The sequence below is a fragment of the Maylandia zebra genome, linkage group LG6 (genome assembly GCF_041146795.1).
Source record: "Maylandia zebra isolate NMK-2024a linkage group LG6, Mzebra_GT3a, whole genome shotgun sequence".
Taxonomy (NCBI): domain Eukaryota; kingdom Metazoa; phylum Chordata; class Actinopteri; order Cichliformes; family Cichlidae; genus Maylandia; species Maylandia zebra.
The window spans coordinates 977,764-996,633 of NC_135172.1; the positions used below are offsets into that span (position 1 = coordinate 977,764).

The 18,870-nt window shown below is 44.8% G+C and overlaps 1 protein-coding gene across 3 annotated transcripts in view; it reads right to left on the bottom strand.

The window, feature by feature from the left end:
• Nucleotides 1-18,870, bottom strand: part of LOC101464683 (nidogen-1) — a 37,122-nt gene that overhangs the window by 971 nt on the left and 17,281 nt on the right. For 2 of the 3 annotated variants that reach the window (XM_014411193.2, XM_076884494.1), the window contains exons 9-19: nucleotides 17,275-17,412; nucleotides 16,932-17,060; nucleotides 15,680-15,823; nucleotides 12,579-12,710; nucleotides 10,040-10,273; nucleotides 7,760-7,932; nucleotides 7,092-7,218; nucleotides 6,394-6,565; nucleotides 4,391-4,548; nucleotides 4,176-4,299; nucleotides 2,991-3,103 (exon numbers count right to left, since the gene is read on the bottom strand). In XM_014411193.2, the coding sequence (XP_014266679.1) occupies nucleotides 2,991-3,103; nucleotides 4,176-4,299; nucleotides 4,391-4,548; nucleotides 6,394-6,565; nucleotides 7,092-7,218; nucleotides 7,760-7,932; nucleotides 10,040-10,273; nucleotides 12,579-12,710; nucleotides 15,680-15,823; nucleotides 16,932-17,060; nucleotides 17,275-17,412 (1,644 nt within the window). The remainder of the gene's footprint in view (nucleotides 1-2,990; nucleotides 3,104-4,175; nucleotides 4,300-4,390; nucleotides 4,549-6,393; nucleotides 6,566-7,091; nucleotides 7,219-7,759; nucleotides 7,933-10,039; nucleotides 10,274-12,578; nucleotides 12,711-15,679; nucleotides 15,824-16,931; nucleotides 17,061-17,274; nucleotides 17,413-18,870) is intronic. The other variant, XM_076884493.1, reaches the window with a different exon arrangement.

Consider the following 18,870-nt stretch of genomic DNA (forward strand, 5'->3'; position numbering starts at 1 on the left):
AATGTCACAAAGGTCTTTACAGAAAGGCTCTTACTTTGACCGTACAGGATGTCTGAAAGGCCATGGTGGCAGAGGACTGATGATGTCACCCATGTGCACCACTGTTGCTGTCAAATGTCATTTTAGTTACATTGTATTCACATGTGTTCTCAAACTAAATGCAAAGAGAGCTTAGAGCAGCACAACAGTGTAAAAACAAAAACAGTAATGGGCAACAGAGCAGAGTTCTGATTGGCTGCTCTTTCATCGAGTTTGTGTGTGAAGGCCAGCAGTAGCAAAAAGAGATCTGTGTTACGTACGTGTTTGAAATAAAGATTTCACATCAGAGTTAGCGTGCCCGTCTTTTACACTGGGAAGAACCCATAATGTTTTCATGTGGACTGAAACAGCCAATAGTGAAAATACCTCAGAGTTCTCATGTGTGTGTTCACAGAAGGGCCAGCTGGCGGGACGAGTGCATAAACATGACTATATGACTAGAGGATCTGCAGCCTCAGGAAGTGCCTGAACACTTCATCATCCGTTTGTGTTGCACTGAAACCAGCAGGTGAAGCAGTTTCTCATCGTGGCCTGTTGTACAGTTCTGGGCTCTGAGCCAGTCTCCATATCCACAGCTGGCTTCTCTGAGGTCATGTCAGCCTGAAATTCCCATGCTTCACATGCTATGGAATCTGGAATCAATTATTCCCACTATTCCCACTGCATTAAACTGCTGTGAAACAAACTCCACAGAGCTCGAAACTCTCAGCCCACAAAGTTCCAACGAACGGGAAACTTCTCTGCTTACAAAAAGACAACATGGGAAAATCACCACCACCTTTAGGGATGTAAGAAAATATCGATACAACCAAATATCGCGATATTTCGCGCAATGATACTGAATCGATATTTAAAATCACTGTTATCGATTTTTTTAATTGAAAAATGACATGCATTTACTGTTTATTTCTTTTGTATGTTGGAATTCAAACTCCGGCCACTGGTTTGCAGTTTTCACCGCCTTTACTATGACGTAAAAACGAGGTCTCGCGATAACTGTAGAAGCGTCTAGTTTGCCAAAAGAACGAAGTAGAACAGTCAGTGGACGTGTGTGATGCTAGCTAACTGATGACTGAAGAGGAGAGGATACAGCCGGCCCCCGCAGCTTTCAAAGATGATGTGTGGACTTATTTTGGATTTAGGACAAAAGAAGGCAGTAAAGACTATGACAAGAGCTATGCAGTCTGTAAAATCTGCACCGCCAGAGTCAAATATTCCGGTAACACAACAAATTTACGAACACACGTGTCTAGACACCATAGCGACGTAGCGTCAAATGCTAATTTTAAAACGAAACGAGGTGATCCCGCTCAACGGACAATTGAAGAAGTTAACTTTTCGAAACTACCAGCAACTTCAACTCGTGCAACAAAAATAACGCGGTCAGTACTTGTTTTTATTTGCAAAGACATGCGCCCTCTGAGTGTTGTGGAGAATAAAGGATTTCGTAATATGATTAAAACGCTGGAGCCCCGTTACACCGTTCCTTCTCGACAACACATCACGGACATCGCTCTGCCAAAGTTGTACCAAGAAGTCAAAGCGACAGTGCTGGACTCTCTCAGCTCGGCTGAGACAGTTGCTCTGACATGCGACGCTTGGACTTCGAGAGCCACTGAATCGTACGTAACTGTTACAGCACATCACATAACGGACCAGTGGGACCTTCAGTCTCATGTACTACAAACCCGAGCCATGCATGACAGTCACACAGGTGAGCACATTGCAGCGTTACTAACTGACGCTGTGGCTGAATGGGGATTGAACGCAAAGGACCTTGTTGTTGTTACCGATAATGCACCAAACATGGCTCTCGCGGCTAGACTTGCCTCAGCTATCCAAAGTAGCAAGGAGTTTCCTATGCATTCCTGGAACAAGTGTCTCTGCAGGGAGAGTTTTCTCCTCTGCAGGAGACATAGTAAATGCACAGAGAAGTGTCCTGAGAGCTGACCATGTCGACCAGCTTGTATTCCTGCACAAAAATCTGGAAATTGAAAAATAAACACTGAGAAAACACTACACATGTAAAATCTCTGATATGAGAATGTTTGACATTTTGGTTGAGTCTCATAAGCACTTATTTAGGTGAGTAAATTCCTTTTTTCAGGTTGTACTAAAAGTGTTCCATTGATGGACACTGCAGAGCTGTACTTTATTTTATCAACACTTAATTGTAATAGCACTTTACATTTTTTGTTAATGTTTACTTGGATGGATTCTTCAAGCAATTTCATTTTTGATTTATATTTGTTTATATTAAGGTCACATAAAAAGTACTTTGTTTTGATGCTCCATAGAGCAGTTTTTGGATAAGTATTTTACAATCATAGTACTTAGAAAGACTTCAGTGTTACATGTTTAGTTTTTTCATGTTAAAAAATACTTGATATTTCAGTAAAGTAGTTTTTGTTTGTTTATTTGACATGACTTCTAATAAGGCAGATGTTAATTTCTCCATTCATTTTGAACTTAGAGTGTTTTTGTTTCAGATGTTTCATGTCAAGCATTAAACAGTTTGGACTGTTTACTTGAGTTTTCCTAATTAAATTTAGTCCTACTAAACACAAATATCGTCTGGCTTTTAGTATTGCAATATATCGTATCGTCTACCCTGTATTATGATACATATTGTATCGCCAGATTCTTGCCAATACACACCCCTAGTTCCCTTATTTCCTGACGGTTTTATGACCTCTGGCAATATTTATTAATGTAAAAAACCAAAAAAACAATTAAAAACTAGTAACAACCAAACGAAACCAACCTTTTTCCCCTAATCTCAGTATTCATGCTAAGCTAAGCTAATTACACTCAGATGAGCTTTGCCCCCTTTTTAAAAAACCTTTGTAAACCTTCCTCCCACAGACTGTACTCTACAATTTCTCATCGTCCTTAGTCCCTACATTTGTCTCTCTGGTTTCAGTCACTGCTCTGGCTGATAGAAGTCATACCCTGTGGACACTGTGTTGCTGTTGTGGTGATGCCGTACAGGCGAGAGCGTTTCTGTGGCAGAAACTCTTCTGTCTCTTTCCCCAAGTGACGATCCACAGCCACCACGGCCTCCCTGTAAAACACCCACAACCTTTTAAATATCTCAGAGGCCACATAGTGATGTGTCAGATATGTCACATTAACACTGCCATTAGTCACAATGTAGTGAATGTAAGATACAAAGCACTTAAACATAGGAAAAGGGCTTGTGTAAATAGGTGAATGAGGCATGTTGTATAAAATGTTTTGACTTCTCCGTGAGAGTAGCTGACGTCATTAGCCACTTCCAGGTCCAAACTCCGCTTCAGGTCCCAAAGTCAAACGAACACTGCGACATCACTGAGAGTTACAAACTGTCTAAATTCTTTCATCTTTAATAAAATGATCAGTGTTGCTGCTTTACCAGGTGTAACTATGAAGTTTAACAACCGGTCGCAGCAGATGGCCCCGCCCCTCCCTGAGCCTGGTTCTGCCGGAGGTTTCTTCCTGTTCAAAGGGAGTTTTTCCTTCCCACTGTCGCCAAAGTGCTTGCTCATAGGGGGTCATATGATTGTTGGGTTTTTCTCTGTATCTATGAAGCGCCTTGAGGCGACTTTTGTTGTGATTTGGCGCTATATAAATAAAAGTGAATTGAATTGAATTGAATTGAATTAACATGCAGGATGTTAACATGCAGGATGTTAACATGCAGGATGCTGTAAACGGACCAAACTTCAGCCAGGAGAACAACTGAGATAATCCATCCACAATACAGGTTAGTCATTCATATACTGCTGCATGGGCTGGGCTGTAGTTACATCCTAAGGTTTTAAAAACTGAGCTTTAAAATGAACAGTGGCAATAAAAACCGAGAGAGGCCGACAGCGATCACTGACTGTTTTAGTGATCACTAAACACTATGTAATCTGGCTTGTTCAGATTAAATAGAACAAGATACAAAACATTAAAACATGTTAAAAACACAACAGCCTTAATAAACTCAGAGCAGTTTGGACCCGGAAGCAGGGTTCATATGTCATCACTTAAAGACCGGATATAAGACTCAGTCCATGTACCATTTGACAGTTTTGAGCCAGGACTTTCTGGATTTAGATCAGCAGAGCTCTAAATAAAGAAAAATGCAAAGTAAATGTCTTAGTTGGTACCTCCTCCAGTCAGTGTAATACAGGTTTCTTCCAAAGGAAACCAGGGCAAACGGATACTGGATCCCTTCGACGATATTCCGCCTCAGTTGGCGGTGAGGATCCATACACTCCACCTTCCGAGTCCCTGCAGAGTCATTGGGATAAGTAATCCAGGAACACATTACCAGTAGGAGCTCTGAGTGCTGTGTGTGGATCTGAGGAAGGCTTTTTCCTACCTGCATCTGCCCAGCATAGCTGTTGGTTTTCATAGTCAAAGGTGAGACCGTTGGGAAGTGCTAGATTGTCTTTGACCAGGACAACTCGCCCAGTCCCATCCATGTTGGACATCTCAATTTTAGGCCCGTCTCTATTCCAGTCTGCCCAGTACAGCCGCCTGAGACCAACATCACAAAAACCAGTTACAAGAAACTGCTACTGCTGGGTTCATGATACAACTTCTGCTCTGATATTAATTTCACTGCTAGCAGACTCAAGCACATTAGCTTTCACCAAGAGTCCTGAAGTTATTGCTAGTAATTAGAATATATGGCATGTAGTAATGGATATATTGGACAAAGGATGCTGATTCATAGTGAAGGAGGACATGCAGAGGGTTGGAGTGACAGAGGAAGATGCTGGGAGGATGAGGAGGATGATAGAGGCATTGTGAGATAAAGGAACCTTCTAAAGGAAGCAACCAAAAGATGTAGTACACACAGGGTCAGTGCTACTCCTCGTTATACGATTACATAGTATTACTGCTAATACCTAGAGATGGCACGATACCACTTTTTTATGTCCGATACCGATACCGATATCATAAATTTGGATATCTGCCGATACCGATATGAATCCGATATAGTGTGTTTTAATCAACAAAACTGTTTTTTAAATATCTTGCTGCATTTTGTATAAGTTCATACTCAAGTTTAAAACAACAACTACACTAAAGCTATTCTGTTATACCTGTATGCAAAAAAAATATTTCATAGTTCAGCAATACTGATCAATCTAATAAACTTAAACCTGCACCATCCTCCCTATTCTGGTATTTTAAAGAGTACTTAGCATAAATATTAAGCAACCTAACTAATAGGGTTCCAACTCCCAGCAACAACAAAAATAAATAAATAAAAAATAGGGAACCACCCCTCACGCTCCACCTCATGATGCTTAATCGACGTAATCAACCTTAATTTGATGCAGTGTGAAAAAAAATGCACAGAAATCAATTATTTTTCAAGAAATATTAAATAGATTCAACATCTTTCTTCAACAAAATTGCAGACTGCACAGATGGTACCTTCCCAAAGGAAAAAGTACTATAGCTTACTAGGGTATATATATATATATATATATATATATATATATATATATATATATATATACATATATATATATATATACATATATATATATTAGACTTAATAGTCACTATATACAGTAATTGACTTCTATTCATTTTACATCAAATTAAAACTTTGGGTGTCAGATAATTATTTATTAAAAGCTCGACATTTTAAATGAGAATAAGAAAGAAAAGTATGTCTTTGTGCCCCCTTTTCCCTGTTAATGCCCTATCGGCCCCCCTGGCTAAACTTTGCTAGATCCGCCCCTGCACAGTTACCAGCCGTCAGCTACGTAGAAAAGATCCTCGAGTAGAAAGTAATATTAAATAAATTCTAACAACAGCTGATCAAGCTTAAACGTGCTGCTGTTGTTCAGCCGCTGGTTTCCTCTTTCTGGTGCAAAATGGGCCAAAAGCAAACTAGAGACACGGACTCGCGACAGAAAAGCCGATCAGCTGATCGTTAAGCAGTTTCATGATTGAAGTAGCAGCAGGAGAGGCAGTCGCTTGTTAAGCTTAACGCAGGAATGCTTTACAAACATTCAGAGATGGACTTACACACTTGCTTTACTTCTCTCGGGGATAACTTTGTCGGAGATGAAATGCCGGGTTGCTAGCGAAGCTCCACATGCTATCCAGACCACCGACAGGTCCTGCATGCCACAGCTGCTCTATCACGTGATGCATACTGCTCCGACGTGCTAACGTTCTGAGGTGAGTTACGGCGTGTTGCAAGTTTTGTGAGATGCTTTCGTGATATTTAATGGATCGGATTACATTTTTTATTTTTCTCCGATATCCGATCCAGTAATTTAGGTCAGTATCGGACCGATACCGATACGTAATATCGGATCGGTCCATCTCTACTAATACCAATACAAATACTATTACCCGTATGCTGGGTTGGTGACGATGGGTCGAGGGTTCACCAGGTCAGTGTCAAAAAGGACTCTCCGGTGACTGCCGTCCAGCTTTGAGACCTCTATGGTGTCTCGCGTGGAGTCAGTCCAGAATAGAAGGCGGGCCACGTGGTCAATGGCGATGCCTTCAGGACTCTGCAGCTCTGAGGAGGAGCAGACATACTTAACACTGAATACAGGGACTGATGGCACCACTGCACTTAACTGCCAAAGGCCGAAGAGCTCAACTTCATCAGGGGCCTGGCAGGAACATCGAAAAAAAAAACCCTTAAACTACAAGTCACTAGCATACAGCTAAGAAGTACAGACCAAGAACATTCCTGTGGCCACACGAGCTGCTCAGCAACACCTGAAAAATACTGACCAGCCTTTTCAAAAGATTTTTGATGAAGCATCCACGGGATCTACCAGAAGGTTCCAGGAGTCGGATGTTCAATCCCTAATACTGGGACAGTTTGATCTTTGGTTTTGAGAATATAGTTTAGCTCTTGTGACAGCAGCTGCAATGAAACCATCCCACTGCTAGAACAAAGAAGTCCTGGGCATAACTTCTCCTGCACCCGAGTAATCAAACAAAGAACCACACAAGCTCCAGTCTCTCGTACAAGTTCAGCACAAAGTGGAGCCACATATAAAGCTGCTTCTGCTCAGTCGCGACACGTGCTGTACCTTTAGTAACAACTGGAACGATGTCTCCTCCAGTGAGGCTGGCCTTGCTGATAGCTGGTCCAGTGATGTCGGTCCAGTAAACCATCTTCTCCACACAGTCGTAGGCCACAGCGATCACCACTCGATCCTGGTCATGAAAGAAGAAAAAGATCAACCTTTCATTATTTTAACAGACAGCTGTGTGTTCAGCTGCAACACATTAATGCAGATGTGCCAGATGATTTCTAGACTTCATGACAGAGACGAAGAGCTCTGCAGCTGAAAACAGCTAAAGAACAACGTGAATGTGTGAGGACACAAAAATCATAATCCATGAACACATTCAGGCTCTTACAGACATCTTTTCAAAAGACCCTCATCCGAGTCTAGACACAGAGAGCATTGCAGTGATGTCACTATGGTACCACTCGCAGATAATTAAACTGGTGAGTAAAATATCACTGAAACACCAAGTCAAACAACCAAGTGGCATCTCTCTGAAGAGAATATCATTATGGCCACAACACATTCAATTCAGCACCAGATCACAGCAGCAGCTGTCTCAGGGTGCTTTACACTGTAAGGTAACACTAAAGCATGTCAGGCAGCAGGACGGGCTGATAAAGTCCAGACAAAAACACGTCAGTATCTGTGGAGGCTGTCAGCAGCAGCAGTGTCATTGTTCTTACAGGGACGTGCAGCAGAGGTTTGGCCTCCTCCCTCCTCATGATGTATCCATCGAGCGGCACATGTTCGATCTTCCCGCTTTGAGCGAACAGCAGGTATGCTCCAGGAGCGATGGGCTGGACATCAGGCCGCGGCGTGGGACCGATCGGAGCGGGAGTAACTGCCTGATCGATGCCTGTGTGGGAGAAGAGTCATGCTGGCAGTGGGCTTTGTGTGGAGATGTAACAATTAGCCTACAACCTTCAGTTCACCAAGATGATACTGGCCTCTCTAAGACATCACCTGACATGTCTGACACATCCAAGTTTATATAAAGGTACATGTACAGCATTACATGACACGCATACACCAGCTGGACTCTGCGATGCTCTGCACAGATTAAAACTATATATGGCCACGGTATGCTGTGATTATGTTTCTAATCACGGACTGATTTCATCTTTTGGGTATTTAGATATTTGAATGCTGCCATTTATTTTTCTATTAAGGTAGTGGGAGTGTCAGGTGGGGTCACTCTGGTGTGAGTGGGTATGATTTTCATGTGGCCACAAGTTTGAGTGGATGGACTGCGCCTGGGAAACTGATCAGCATCGTGGGTTTATTGGGTGTTTCTAGATCTATTTGTATTCTATTGTATATATTATTCTATTTTACTCGATTGTATGTAGTATTTTTATTCTATTCCAGTGTCTTCTAATTTCTGCTACATAACTTTGCACTTTTGCTGTATCAAAAACAAATTTCCCACGTGTGCACCTAATAAAGGTTATCTTATCTATAATTATTTTCAGTGCTTCAATCAAATGGATGTTTTTATTGTGTGTAACCTTTTACCTGTGTGTGGTGTGCAGCTGTGCCGTCCCTTTTCCCTTTGATGTTTTTGTAGTTGGGCTTTAGTTACTCTGCTCAGCTGTGTACGCCATGAACAACTGGGAGGAGCCTTGTAAAGACGGACCAACCTGTTTGTTTGTGCCACTTCCCCTGTAAACCCATTACAGGTCACACACAGCACTGACTCCCAGCTGTTTGCAGTGCTGTGCTATGAGTTTAATGTATGAATTTATTATTACCAAGCAGTGGTATGGGTATATTTCTTACTTTTTACCGTTTCTTCCTGCAGTAAATATAAACAACGACAGTATTCAGGAAGAAAACAAACACTGCAGATATTTTATCATAACTCTGGTTTTACGTGGCCGATCAACACAATTTAAAAACTGGTATAAAGTCCACACTTTTCCCGTCAGTTGTTCCGTCTGTCCTGCTCACATCTCCAATGGTTGTACACGTTGTCATTAACGTGGCTTCACTCCACATCAGCCGCTTTGCTAAAACACCGGTGTCGCAGATAAGGACGCTGTCATAGCCTGTCAACCACGTTGATTAGCTGCGTATATACGAATGTGAATCGCGTGATTGGCTGGACTGTGGGATAATGTGGCATCGTTCTGATCCCATACGGGAGCAGCCAGTCACTGACTCACACTGCAGAACAGAATCGTTAAAGTATTAATTTTAATTTCAATTCAGGTTTTTTTTTGTGTGCAGAGACGTGCCAGCAGCTTAGAGGGAACATTGCAGCCTGGCTACAGAGCTGAAGAGAAACCTGGGGTTGTTCTTATTTCCTTCAATCAGTGATGAATAGTAAGATGTTCTGGCTTTGTGGAGGGCTTTCTTATAAAGCAGCAAACTATTTCTCCAGGCTAAATGATGATCCTCTAAATTTGTGACACGCCATTTCCTCTCCAGCTTACGAGTTATCTGCTTTAGGGTACGTGTTTGAGAATTATACCACGGAGTCAGGTACTTCTGATTAGAGACCTTAGTTTTCACAGGAGCTACAGTATCCAGAGTCGTACGTAGTGAGGAGGTGAAATTATTAACAAGATAATCGACCTCTGTTGGAGCAGCGTTCAGATAGCTGCTCTGCTCTATGTTGGTACAGGGCATTGAAGATGATAACAGTGGGTGGATTATATTCTTAAACTTAGTTACAGCGCTTTCAGAAAGACATCTACTGTGATAAACGTCTACTCTCCACCGCTGTGTAATCAATTATTGTAAATGTAAATGTTATCAGGAAATGATCAGACAGGAGAGGGTTTTCAGTTATATAATGCTCGACAGTACATTTATCATGTGCAGCTTCAGGCAGAAAAGAAATCATATTTAAATTGAAATGAACCTCATATGAGTAAAAAGTTTAATATATCGATAGAATGACACGATAAAATGTTTGTTTTCCGATAGCACAACATCAATAAGCAGAAACAGAGACTCACAAAGAGGAGGGCTACTGTGAGGTCCTGTGCGGGTGTTGGGGACCTCCTGCCCGTTGGCGTCCACACACCAGCACTGCCCAATGCTTTGGTGGCACTGCGTGGGCTCGTAAGCTCCGCGCTCGTCACACCGGGGAACGTACCGACCGACAGTCGGACGAGGACGGAATGAGAAGGGAACGTCAGAGTCGGCTACGGCACTCGCTCTCTGCTGCTCACACCGGGTCTTCTCACGCTCTGAGGACACACGAGAACGAAACACGTTCACAGAGTGATGGTCGCGCCTACGGAGACGTACCAGTGTCCCGCTCCTTAGAGAGTCACATGTTCACAGTCACACAGTAGTAGCATCTGATGACATTAGCATTAATGCATCCACAGGGTCACAGGGAACAGGAAGAAAACATGAGGCTCCAACACCTGTCAAGTTAAACCTGCTCTTGATCTGTTATTGACATCACTAGCCCCGCCCCTTTCTTTCTATTTAGCATCCAAGCAGTCAGACTTCTGCAATACCTCCCCAGGCCTTTCTTTGGACGCTGGCTGCTTTTATCCATGTACCAGATGACTTTCAGATAATTTTTTATGTGTTTGTTACTTAAACCACATCACTTTGACCTCTGAATCACTAAAGCATAAAAGGGTCAAGATCTGCGAGGCAGATCGTCAGGAGATGAGAAGTGTGGACCCAAGTGCAAGCGCTGACAACTGAGTAAATGAATGAGTTTTCTTTTCAGGGAAAGGTGAAGCACAAACAAAAGCAGAGCATCGCAGGGAACTAAACCAAACAAAGGCTAAACTGGAAGCAGCTACAAAACAATAACACAGAGGAACAAAAACCTGCGAAACCTGAAACGTCCAACAGGAGACGATACACAGACGAACCAGCAACTAACAGAGGCAGACACAAGGCTTAAATACACAGAGGGACAACGAGGGAATGAGACACAGCTGGGAGTAAGACATGACGAGACCATGGGGACGCAAAACTCAATACACTGACATGAGACACAGACCTTCACTATAAAACAGGAAATGCACGAGGGCGAGCACAGACACGACGAGCTGCAGAGACATGGAATAAAACACGAGGGGGAAACCCAGTAAACTAATCTGAAGAACTTAGGACTGAGAATAACTCCAAGAACAACAAATGAACGTAAGATGATACAGAAACGCAAGGAAACAAAGAACGCCGGGTCAAATGACCCAAAGGAGCTGTTTACTAAAGGGACGAACCAGTCAGCACATAACAGACAACCAAAGAACACATACAAGTGTATCTTTGTTAAAAGCAGCATGTTGCACTGCAGGGCAACCTGCTTGTGACAAATAAAGCTTTGAGTGATTGATTGATGTCGAAAAACACTCCATACAAATGATTTTTGCACCAACAGCATGATTCCCAAAGACAACGACGTGACACGGTGTCTGTAGGACGTCTGAGGAAACTGGAGGCTAAAAAACCTGATCAGCAGGTGATCAGGAACTGAAACGATGCTGCAGTGTTAGCATTGAATCAGGAGGAAGACGTATGGTGTCCTGATCAGGGTGCATTTGTTTGTATGGACTGTGAGTCTGGAATGAATCACTATTAGAAACAAAGGATTCGTCATTTTCAAATGCATCAAACTTTAATGACTGGGTCATTTGGAAAAACAAAACACATGTGACACGTGGCTTATTTCAAAGGTCCGTGCTCCTGAGCAGACTTCAGCACGTGGCAGCTGCAGATACAAAGACTGAGTGATTAAAGCAGCAGGCTCTTCATCTCTGTGGTCCCACAGCGAGTGTCCTCAAAGACAAACCACAAGCCAGCCACAACAGTGTCATCGCACACGACAGCAGGCTGTCCTCACAGCGCCACATCTGCCCCCAACAGTCCAACGGGACAAAGGATCCCTGATGGCGGCGGAGACGATCAAAGCCCCGCTGTCGACACTAGAGGCATCTAAAAGATGCTGCTGACATTAAGAGTCACGGACATGTTTTGACACGGGACACTAAATGATGCCTTCAGAGGCAAGACAGGTCATAATAAAGGATGGAAATATGACAAAACTGTGGTGCAGAGGAGTAAAGCTGTAATTAGCTGTGCGCCTCCAGCTGCTGACAGCTGGAATCAGTATTACTCTGACTGCTGGCTGCGCTTCTGTTTGTCTTCTTTTAGTAACACACACACTTTCAGAAAAAGAAAGAAAACATGAATCAGGAACAAAAAACGCTGCTGTTTCCTCAACACTAACTGTACTTGAATGCGTCACATGTTGAGTTAGATCAGACAGAGAATGTGCTGCTGTGCTCCGAGCAGCATCAGAACCATGCAGCTGGAGCTGCAGGACGACACTCTTACTGGAACGCACAAATCAAAACACTCTCATGGGTCTCAGTGTCTCCGTTTACAGTGATACATGCATGGCTGGGGTGTTTAAACAGACTCCTCCAGGATGACCTGTTTCACGATTAAAACAATGAATGGGGGCAGTCACTCTGGAACCAGCAACCCTCTGTCTGTAAACCTGTGAATGTGCTGGTTACCCACCTGAGAACGTGGGACTGCAGTGGAAGCCATCTCCGTGGAAACCAGGACGACACTGACAGGTAAAGGAGCCCTGTGTGTTGGAGCAGGAGGCCTCGGCGTGGCATCGATCCTGCTGCTGGCACTCATCCACATCTGAACAGGCAGAAAAAACAGAGGCTCCTCACATTCTGGATCTTGCAGTACCAGTAATGGCCACCAGATGGTGAAAAGTTTGAAGGTAGATCTTTAGTTGAATGCTGCAAATAGACTATGTGCGCCTTAGCATGTGCTACTTCCGGCACTCCTGCAGAGCGCTTCGTTTCCGGTGTGATATTCGTGCCTTGTTTATGCTCGGGTTTTCTAAAACAAGTCAACCAAATTGACGATTTACATTTCTCAAGGTGTCTTGGGCATTTACCAAATATATCTGTAGATGTTCGTCAACTTGTCGATATTTCTTCCTCCGCGCCTCAGAGCAAAAGAGAGGAAGGATTCTAATTTTATATTTCTCAGTATCTGTATACAACGGTCCCTCGTTTATCGCGGGTGTTATGTTCTAAAAATATCCCACGATAAGTGAAATCCACAATGTAGCCACCTTTATTTTTTGCATGTTTTAAGGCTGTAAAACCCCTCACTGCACACTTTATACTCTTTTCTCAGGCAGGCATGAACATTTTCACACTTTTCTCTCTTGTTTAAACTCTCAAAGTTCAAACCTTTGTAGAAGAATAAGTCGAGTATAAACCAAAGATCAAACCCTGTTTTCAGCTGCAAGAGAATTCAACATTAATGAATCAGAAGTCCAAGTTTTAGTGTGATGGTCAGCATCTTCCTCTGCCTTCTGGGTGCTACCGCAGGTGCCTTTGACGGTGCAGAACGTTTTGTCGACGTTGTGTTTGTTGGGGGAAACGAACATACAGTACAGCACTGCAGAGTCACACTGCCGGTGATCGATGGAGAACCGTCCAGTAGATCACAGGAGAGACGGCACAGAGGAGATCGTCTGCAGCAACCAGGACGCAGGAAAGTGAGCCGCGTCATAGAGAGGGACCGCTGTAATTTTGAAGGTACGTCACAACATACTCGTTGTAAATACTCATGTATACAGACCCTAACCAGCAATCAAGCAGTGGGCAGCCACCAATGCAGCACCCGGGGAGCAGTGTGTAGGGACGGTACCTTGCTCAGGGGTACCTCAGGGTGGCCGTTCAGTGGAGTCGAACCCCCGACCTTCCGGTCATGGGGTGTCAGGGCCACCACTCTACCTACTGAGCTATCCCTGTTCACCTGTGGCTTGAATGCTGAACATTTGCCTGTTTAAATCATAATAACTGTCACTATACAGAGATGTGTCTTCTGCTGCAGTGATGCAGTTCTGCTTGTGTTGAGTGATGTAAACAAACAATCGATCTGCACGCTTCAAACGTCAAAACTGATCATTTGACTTTTTTGACACAGCAGTGGTGAGTGTTCCCACCTTCTGCTCTTTGTAACTTAACGCCATCTTTCCGTTTTCGTGTTTGGATATGACTTTGGAGTCCACCTTCGCAGTAGCGATTGACCGCAAAATAAAGCTACTTTACATCCGGTCTTAAAACAGGAAGTTAGCATTTTCCCGTGCACAGGGTCTATTGTAATGAAGCCATAACGCCAGAGTTCCCGGGCGCGACAGCCTGGCAGGCTCCCGCAGCAGCAAAATCCTCCTAAACCTGTTTGGTCGTGTCTTTGAGAGCAGCTGTGTTATCACTGCTTGCGAATATGGACCCGAACACAAACAGCCGATGGACACTGAGCAGTCGTACGTCTGTGGGCAGAATTTAGATGACTATGTGCATCACAGACTGAATTTAAAGATAAATCAACGACACCAAGTCACCCAAATGACCCCCTGGTGGCTGGGTGAGGTACAGGTTTTAACATAGTCCCTTTTTGCAGCTGCTAATTATGGGCTCTGAGTAGACTCTTCTTCAGCCAACGTTGAATCGACAAAGCATGCTGACAGACCCGTCTCTTTAACCAGACGGTGTATTTATAGCAGCAATAGTTTTGTCCTCCTGTCTTGCAGCCCTCTGTCCACAGAGGCTCAGATCCAGCCAGCGGTCATAAGTCTAGTGGCTCGACGGCTGAGTTAGTGACAGGTAGCATAAACGCTATGAGAGGAAAGCATCTTCATTGCATTCTGTAGCCCAAACATCCAGCCGGTCATCACGAGCCATCTCCAGCCACAAGAACAAAGAGTCCTGCCCCACAGAGCCCTGATCGAAGCAGCCAGTCTGAGACAGGGCTGAGCACTATCAGCCCACAGCGCTGTGAGGCGTGGCTGCATGTTTCAGCACGTCGATCAACGGTTAGATAACAGGAGCTAAAGGTGTCAGACCCGAACATCGTGATGTTTGTAACTGTAAGTACACTGATTCTGAAGCACTTCACAGTCTGTACCATTAGCACTGGAGCATGGTGTACGTTACATGCTGTCTGCGAGCACGACACACAGTTTTACATGGAGGACGACAGACATCCAATCAGCTTACAGATATTTAGAGCAATGTGCTGAAAATGACTCTGAAACCTAACAGCAAACTAGAACGCATTATTACTCGAGCCACGAGTGTCAGCGTGTTAATCCATCAAACCCATAAAGATCCAGCTCTTCAAACAGGCTGTAAGAGAGCGTTGAGATGGGCCTGAGCCCCGTGGTGACCTTTCACCCCCAAACACCTGTAATCTGAGTAAACTGATGACACACAGGTCCTGGCTGTGTTGAACATTTCACACACAGAGCCTTTGAAAGGTTTCTGTCATGTAGCTGGAGAGAGGTGCAGAACTGTGGATTGCATGAGGCTGTGCTGAGCCTCACTTGTAAAAGCTCGACCTGCAGTTACCACTCAGTAGCTGTGACTGTGGACAGACAGAGGTCTGTGGTAAAGGACTGACTGCTGTGCAGCACACACTGATACGAGCCTGTAAAGCTGTGGAGTGACTCTTCATTCTGTGACAGGTGAACATACCTGTCAGGCATACGATCCCAAACATTTGTTGTATTCATGCAGCAGTGTCTCTTACATTTACAGTGCATCTGTTTATTAAGGATGAGACATCAGCGAGCACCGTGAACTCACCCCGACAGCCCCGGCCGTTACCCTCAAACCCCGGCAGACAGGAGCAGATGTAGGCTGAACCTCCGGTGTAGCGGCACAGTGCTCTCTGTGGAACATCGCAGTCATGAGAGCCTCTCTGGCAGTGATCTACTGGACGGTTCTCCTCTGCAGGACCAGAGAGAAACATGTTTTGATGAACCTGTCCCAAACTACACGTCCCCATTCATTAGTATGATAATAAAGACCAGTGGTGTCTATCTAGCCATCCATCTTCTTCCCCCTTATCCTGGGCCGGTCGTGGGGGCAGCAGCCTACGCAGAGAAGCCCAGACCTCCCTCTTTCTGGCCACCTCCTCCACCACCACCTCCATTTCCTCCAAGGCATTCCCAGGACACGCTGTCCTGGGTCTGCCCCGGGGCCTCCTCCCGGTGGGACGTCTCACCCGGGAGGCGAACAGGAGGCATCCTTATCAGATGCCCGACCCACCTCACCTCTTTTCAATGTGGAGGAGCAGCGGCTCTACTCTGAGCCCCTCCCGGATGGCCAAACTCCTCACCCTATCTCCAAGGGAGAGGCCAGCCACCCTTCAGAGGAAGCCCATTTCTGCTGGTTGTATCCGCGAGCTCGTTCTTTCGGTCACTACCCACAGCTCGTGATCACAGGTGAGGGTAGGGACGTAGATGGACCGGTAAATTGAGAGCTTTGCTTTTACACTCAGCTCCCTCTTCACCACGACGGACCGGCGCAGCGTCCGCATTACTGCAGCTGCAGCACCGATCCGTCTGTCGATCTCCCGTCACTCGTGAACAAGACCCAGAGACATTTCAAATCCTCCACTCGGGGCAGGAATGTACTGCCCCGGTGAAACTTCCAGGCCTTTAGTTTTTGAGATCACCTCAAAGTGCCCTGCTGTAGGTGGGTGGACAGGTCGTTTTGAAAAAAATATTAATCTTGAAGAGTATTTGACTTATGAAGCTAAAATTCCACAGCACTCATTAACCATCCAAACTATTATATTTAAACACATCCTACATTACAACATCCCATCAGAGGGACGAGGTCCAACCAACGAACCCGACAGCATCTTCATTTTAGGTTGAAGCAGTCACATCTCGTCACTACAGACCAGGCAGGAAACATCTCGTCTGTGCTGCACAGATCGTTATTGTTTATGTCCGCTGTCAGCTTTAGGTGCAACAAAGTCATACTCACCCACAGGAACCAGATACCCCCCAGCTGTCAACACACACACACACACACACACACAACCCACCGACACACGTCTTTCCATCACTGGCGAACACAAAGCCGGCGGAGCACTCGCAGCGCAAACTTCCAGGCTGATTACTGCAGACGGCGTTGGGTCCACACACTGAAGGAGTCTCCCTGCACTCGTCAATATCTGCCAACAACATACATGTAATGTTACTGCACATTACATGATCTCTGCTCCATGTGCTGCTTGTAGACGCTCAGATTAAATGTAATCCAGGTTCAGATCATCATTTTACTACTATGGAGCGTTTCCACGTGACTGTCACATTTTTGAAATTATTCTCTCATCTGTTCTTTCCCATTTTCAGCACTGCCCATGTGACCAAGTGTGGGTTTGTTACCGTGGCAATATCGTCCATCTCCAGCGAAACCAGCTGTGCATTCACAGCTGAACCGGACGCCCTCGCCAGGTGTACAGACAGCGTTAATGTCGCAGCCGTGTCGGCCGCTGAAGCACGGATTCTGCTCCAGAAGACTGCCTGTCAGAAAATTAGACACACCTCCAGTCAGAAACAATGTGACTCTTCACAGCACACAAACGCAGAACCGCGCACACCGAGCAGAAAAGATTGTGCAGTTTGGCAACAAACCCTGAAGGTCAACCAGATAATGATAACCCTGAAAATAGATCCAGTGTCTCCAGAAAGTAGCACTCACGGTAAACCACCAGCACAGCAAGAAGCGAGGCAGCGAGAGAGAACAGTGAGCTGTGTCACCTGCACGTTGTTTACCAATAAAATCTAACCGTGAAGAACAACAAGCATCATGTAAATGTGCAAACACACATATGCACACATATGTTACATGTGTTGGTGTTAGAAAGCTCTCCCATCCAGCTCTTCAGCTGTTACAGTTTCACTTTGTCACAGTTGTTGTTCGCCTGGAGACACGCTTAGTTTCCATCGTCAGCAACACAAACATCTATAGACTGTATAGAAAAGATGGACCTAACCACCGCGACGTCACCACTCATTAGTGACTTCCTGAGTGCTTCTTCCAAAGCCACCATGGTTCTTGATATTTGATGTGAATACACGAAGTACAGCTGCTGTGTAACATCAGAGCTGCTCTGTTATTCAAGTATTTAAGGAAAATCTGCGTTTGTCTGTCGAGTTTGCAGAAATGAGAATTTAAATATTTGGGGATATTTTGGTGGAATATCGAGACATGCATGTTGTAGGCGACTGCTGCTCCTTCTTCATGATAAAAGGATTAATGGATAAAAGCGAATCTGTGGTTCACTCACTGACTGCTTTCTGCTCGTGCAGCTGGGCGGAGCTCCTGGCAGGAAACATGTCCCAGATGCTCTGCTGTTTGCCAACAAAGCCCAGCTCAGTGTTGTTTGCTTGTATAACTCTAAACCCCCCGAGCTTCTCCAACCAACCTCACCTGCATATTTACCTCAAATCCTGCCCCTCCCCCAACCCCCACCCCCAGCCCGGGTTGGTATCTTGTTGACATCAGCCGCTGATCTTCGCCCCCTGCCTGCAGCACTCTCACTCTGATTGCAGCTGAGGAAACAGAGCCAGGCTCAGATTACTGTTTACCTTCCTCCGATGTCCCACTGCAACACCGCTGAGGGTTTAAACTATTGGATATGTGTTTCCGAACATTCCTCGGAGTAACAACACGCACCGCTTCGCTGTGACTGTCCCTGACAATGTGGGAAACCTTCTGTGACCTTCAGCATGAGTCTGCTCCCTGACCTGTGCCGTCTGCATCTGTGACACATGTGGAACTAAAATAAATACACCACACATTCACAGAGGCAGATTTTTACATCACTGCTGTTTGTGCCAAGAACTCAAGTACTAATAATCACAGCCTCCAAATGCTGTTCGGTTAAATATGTGGAGGCTAAACTTGGAGCCTCCTGTAGGGTCCATCCACAAACGAGACGTCAGGTCGGCTGTAAAATAAAACAAACTCTGTGGCAG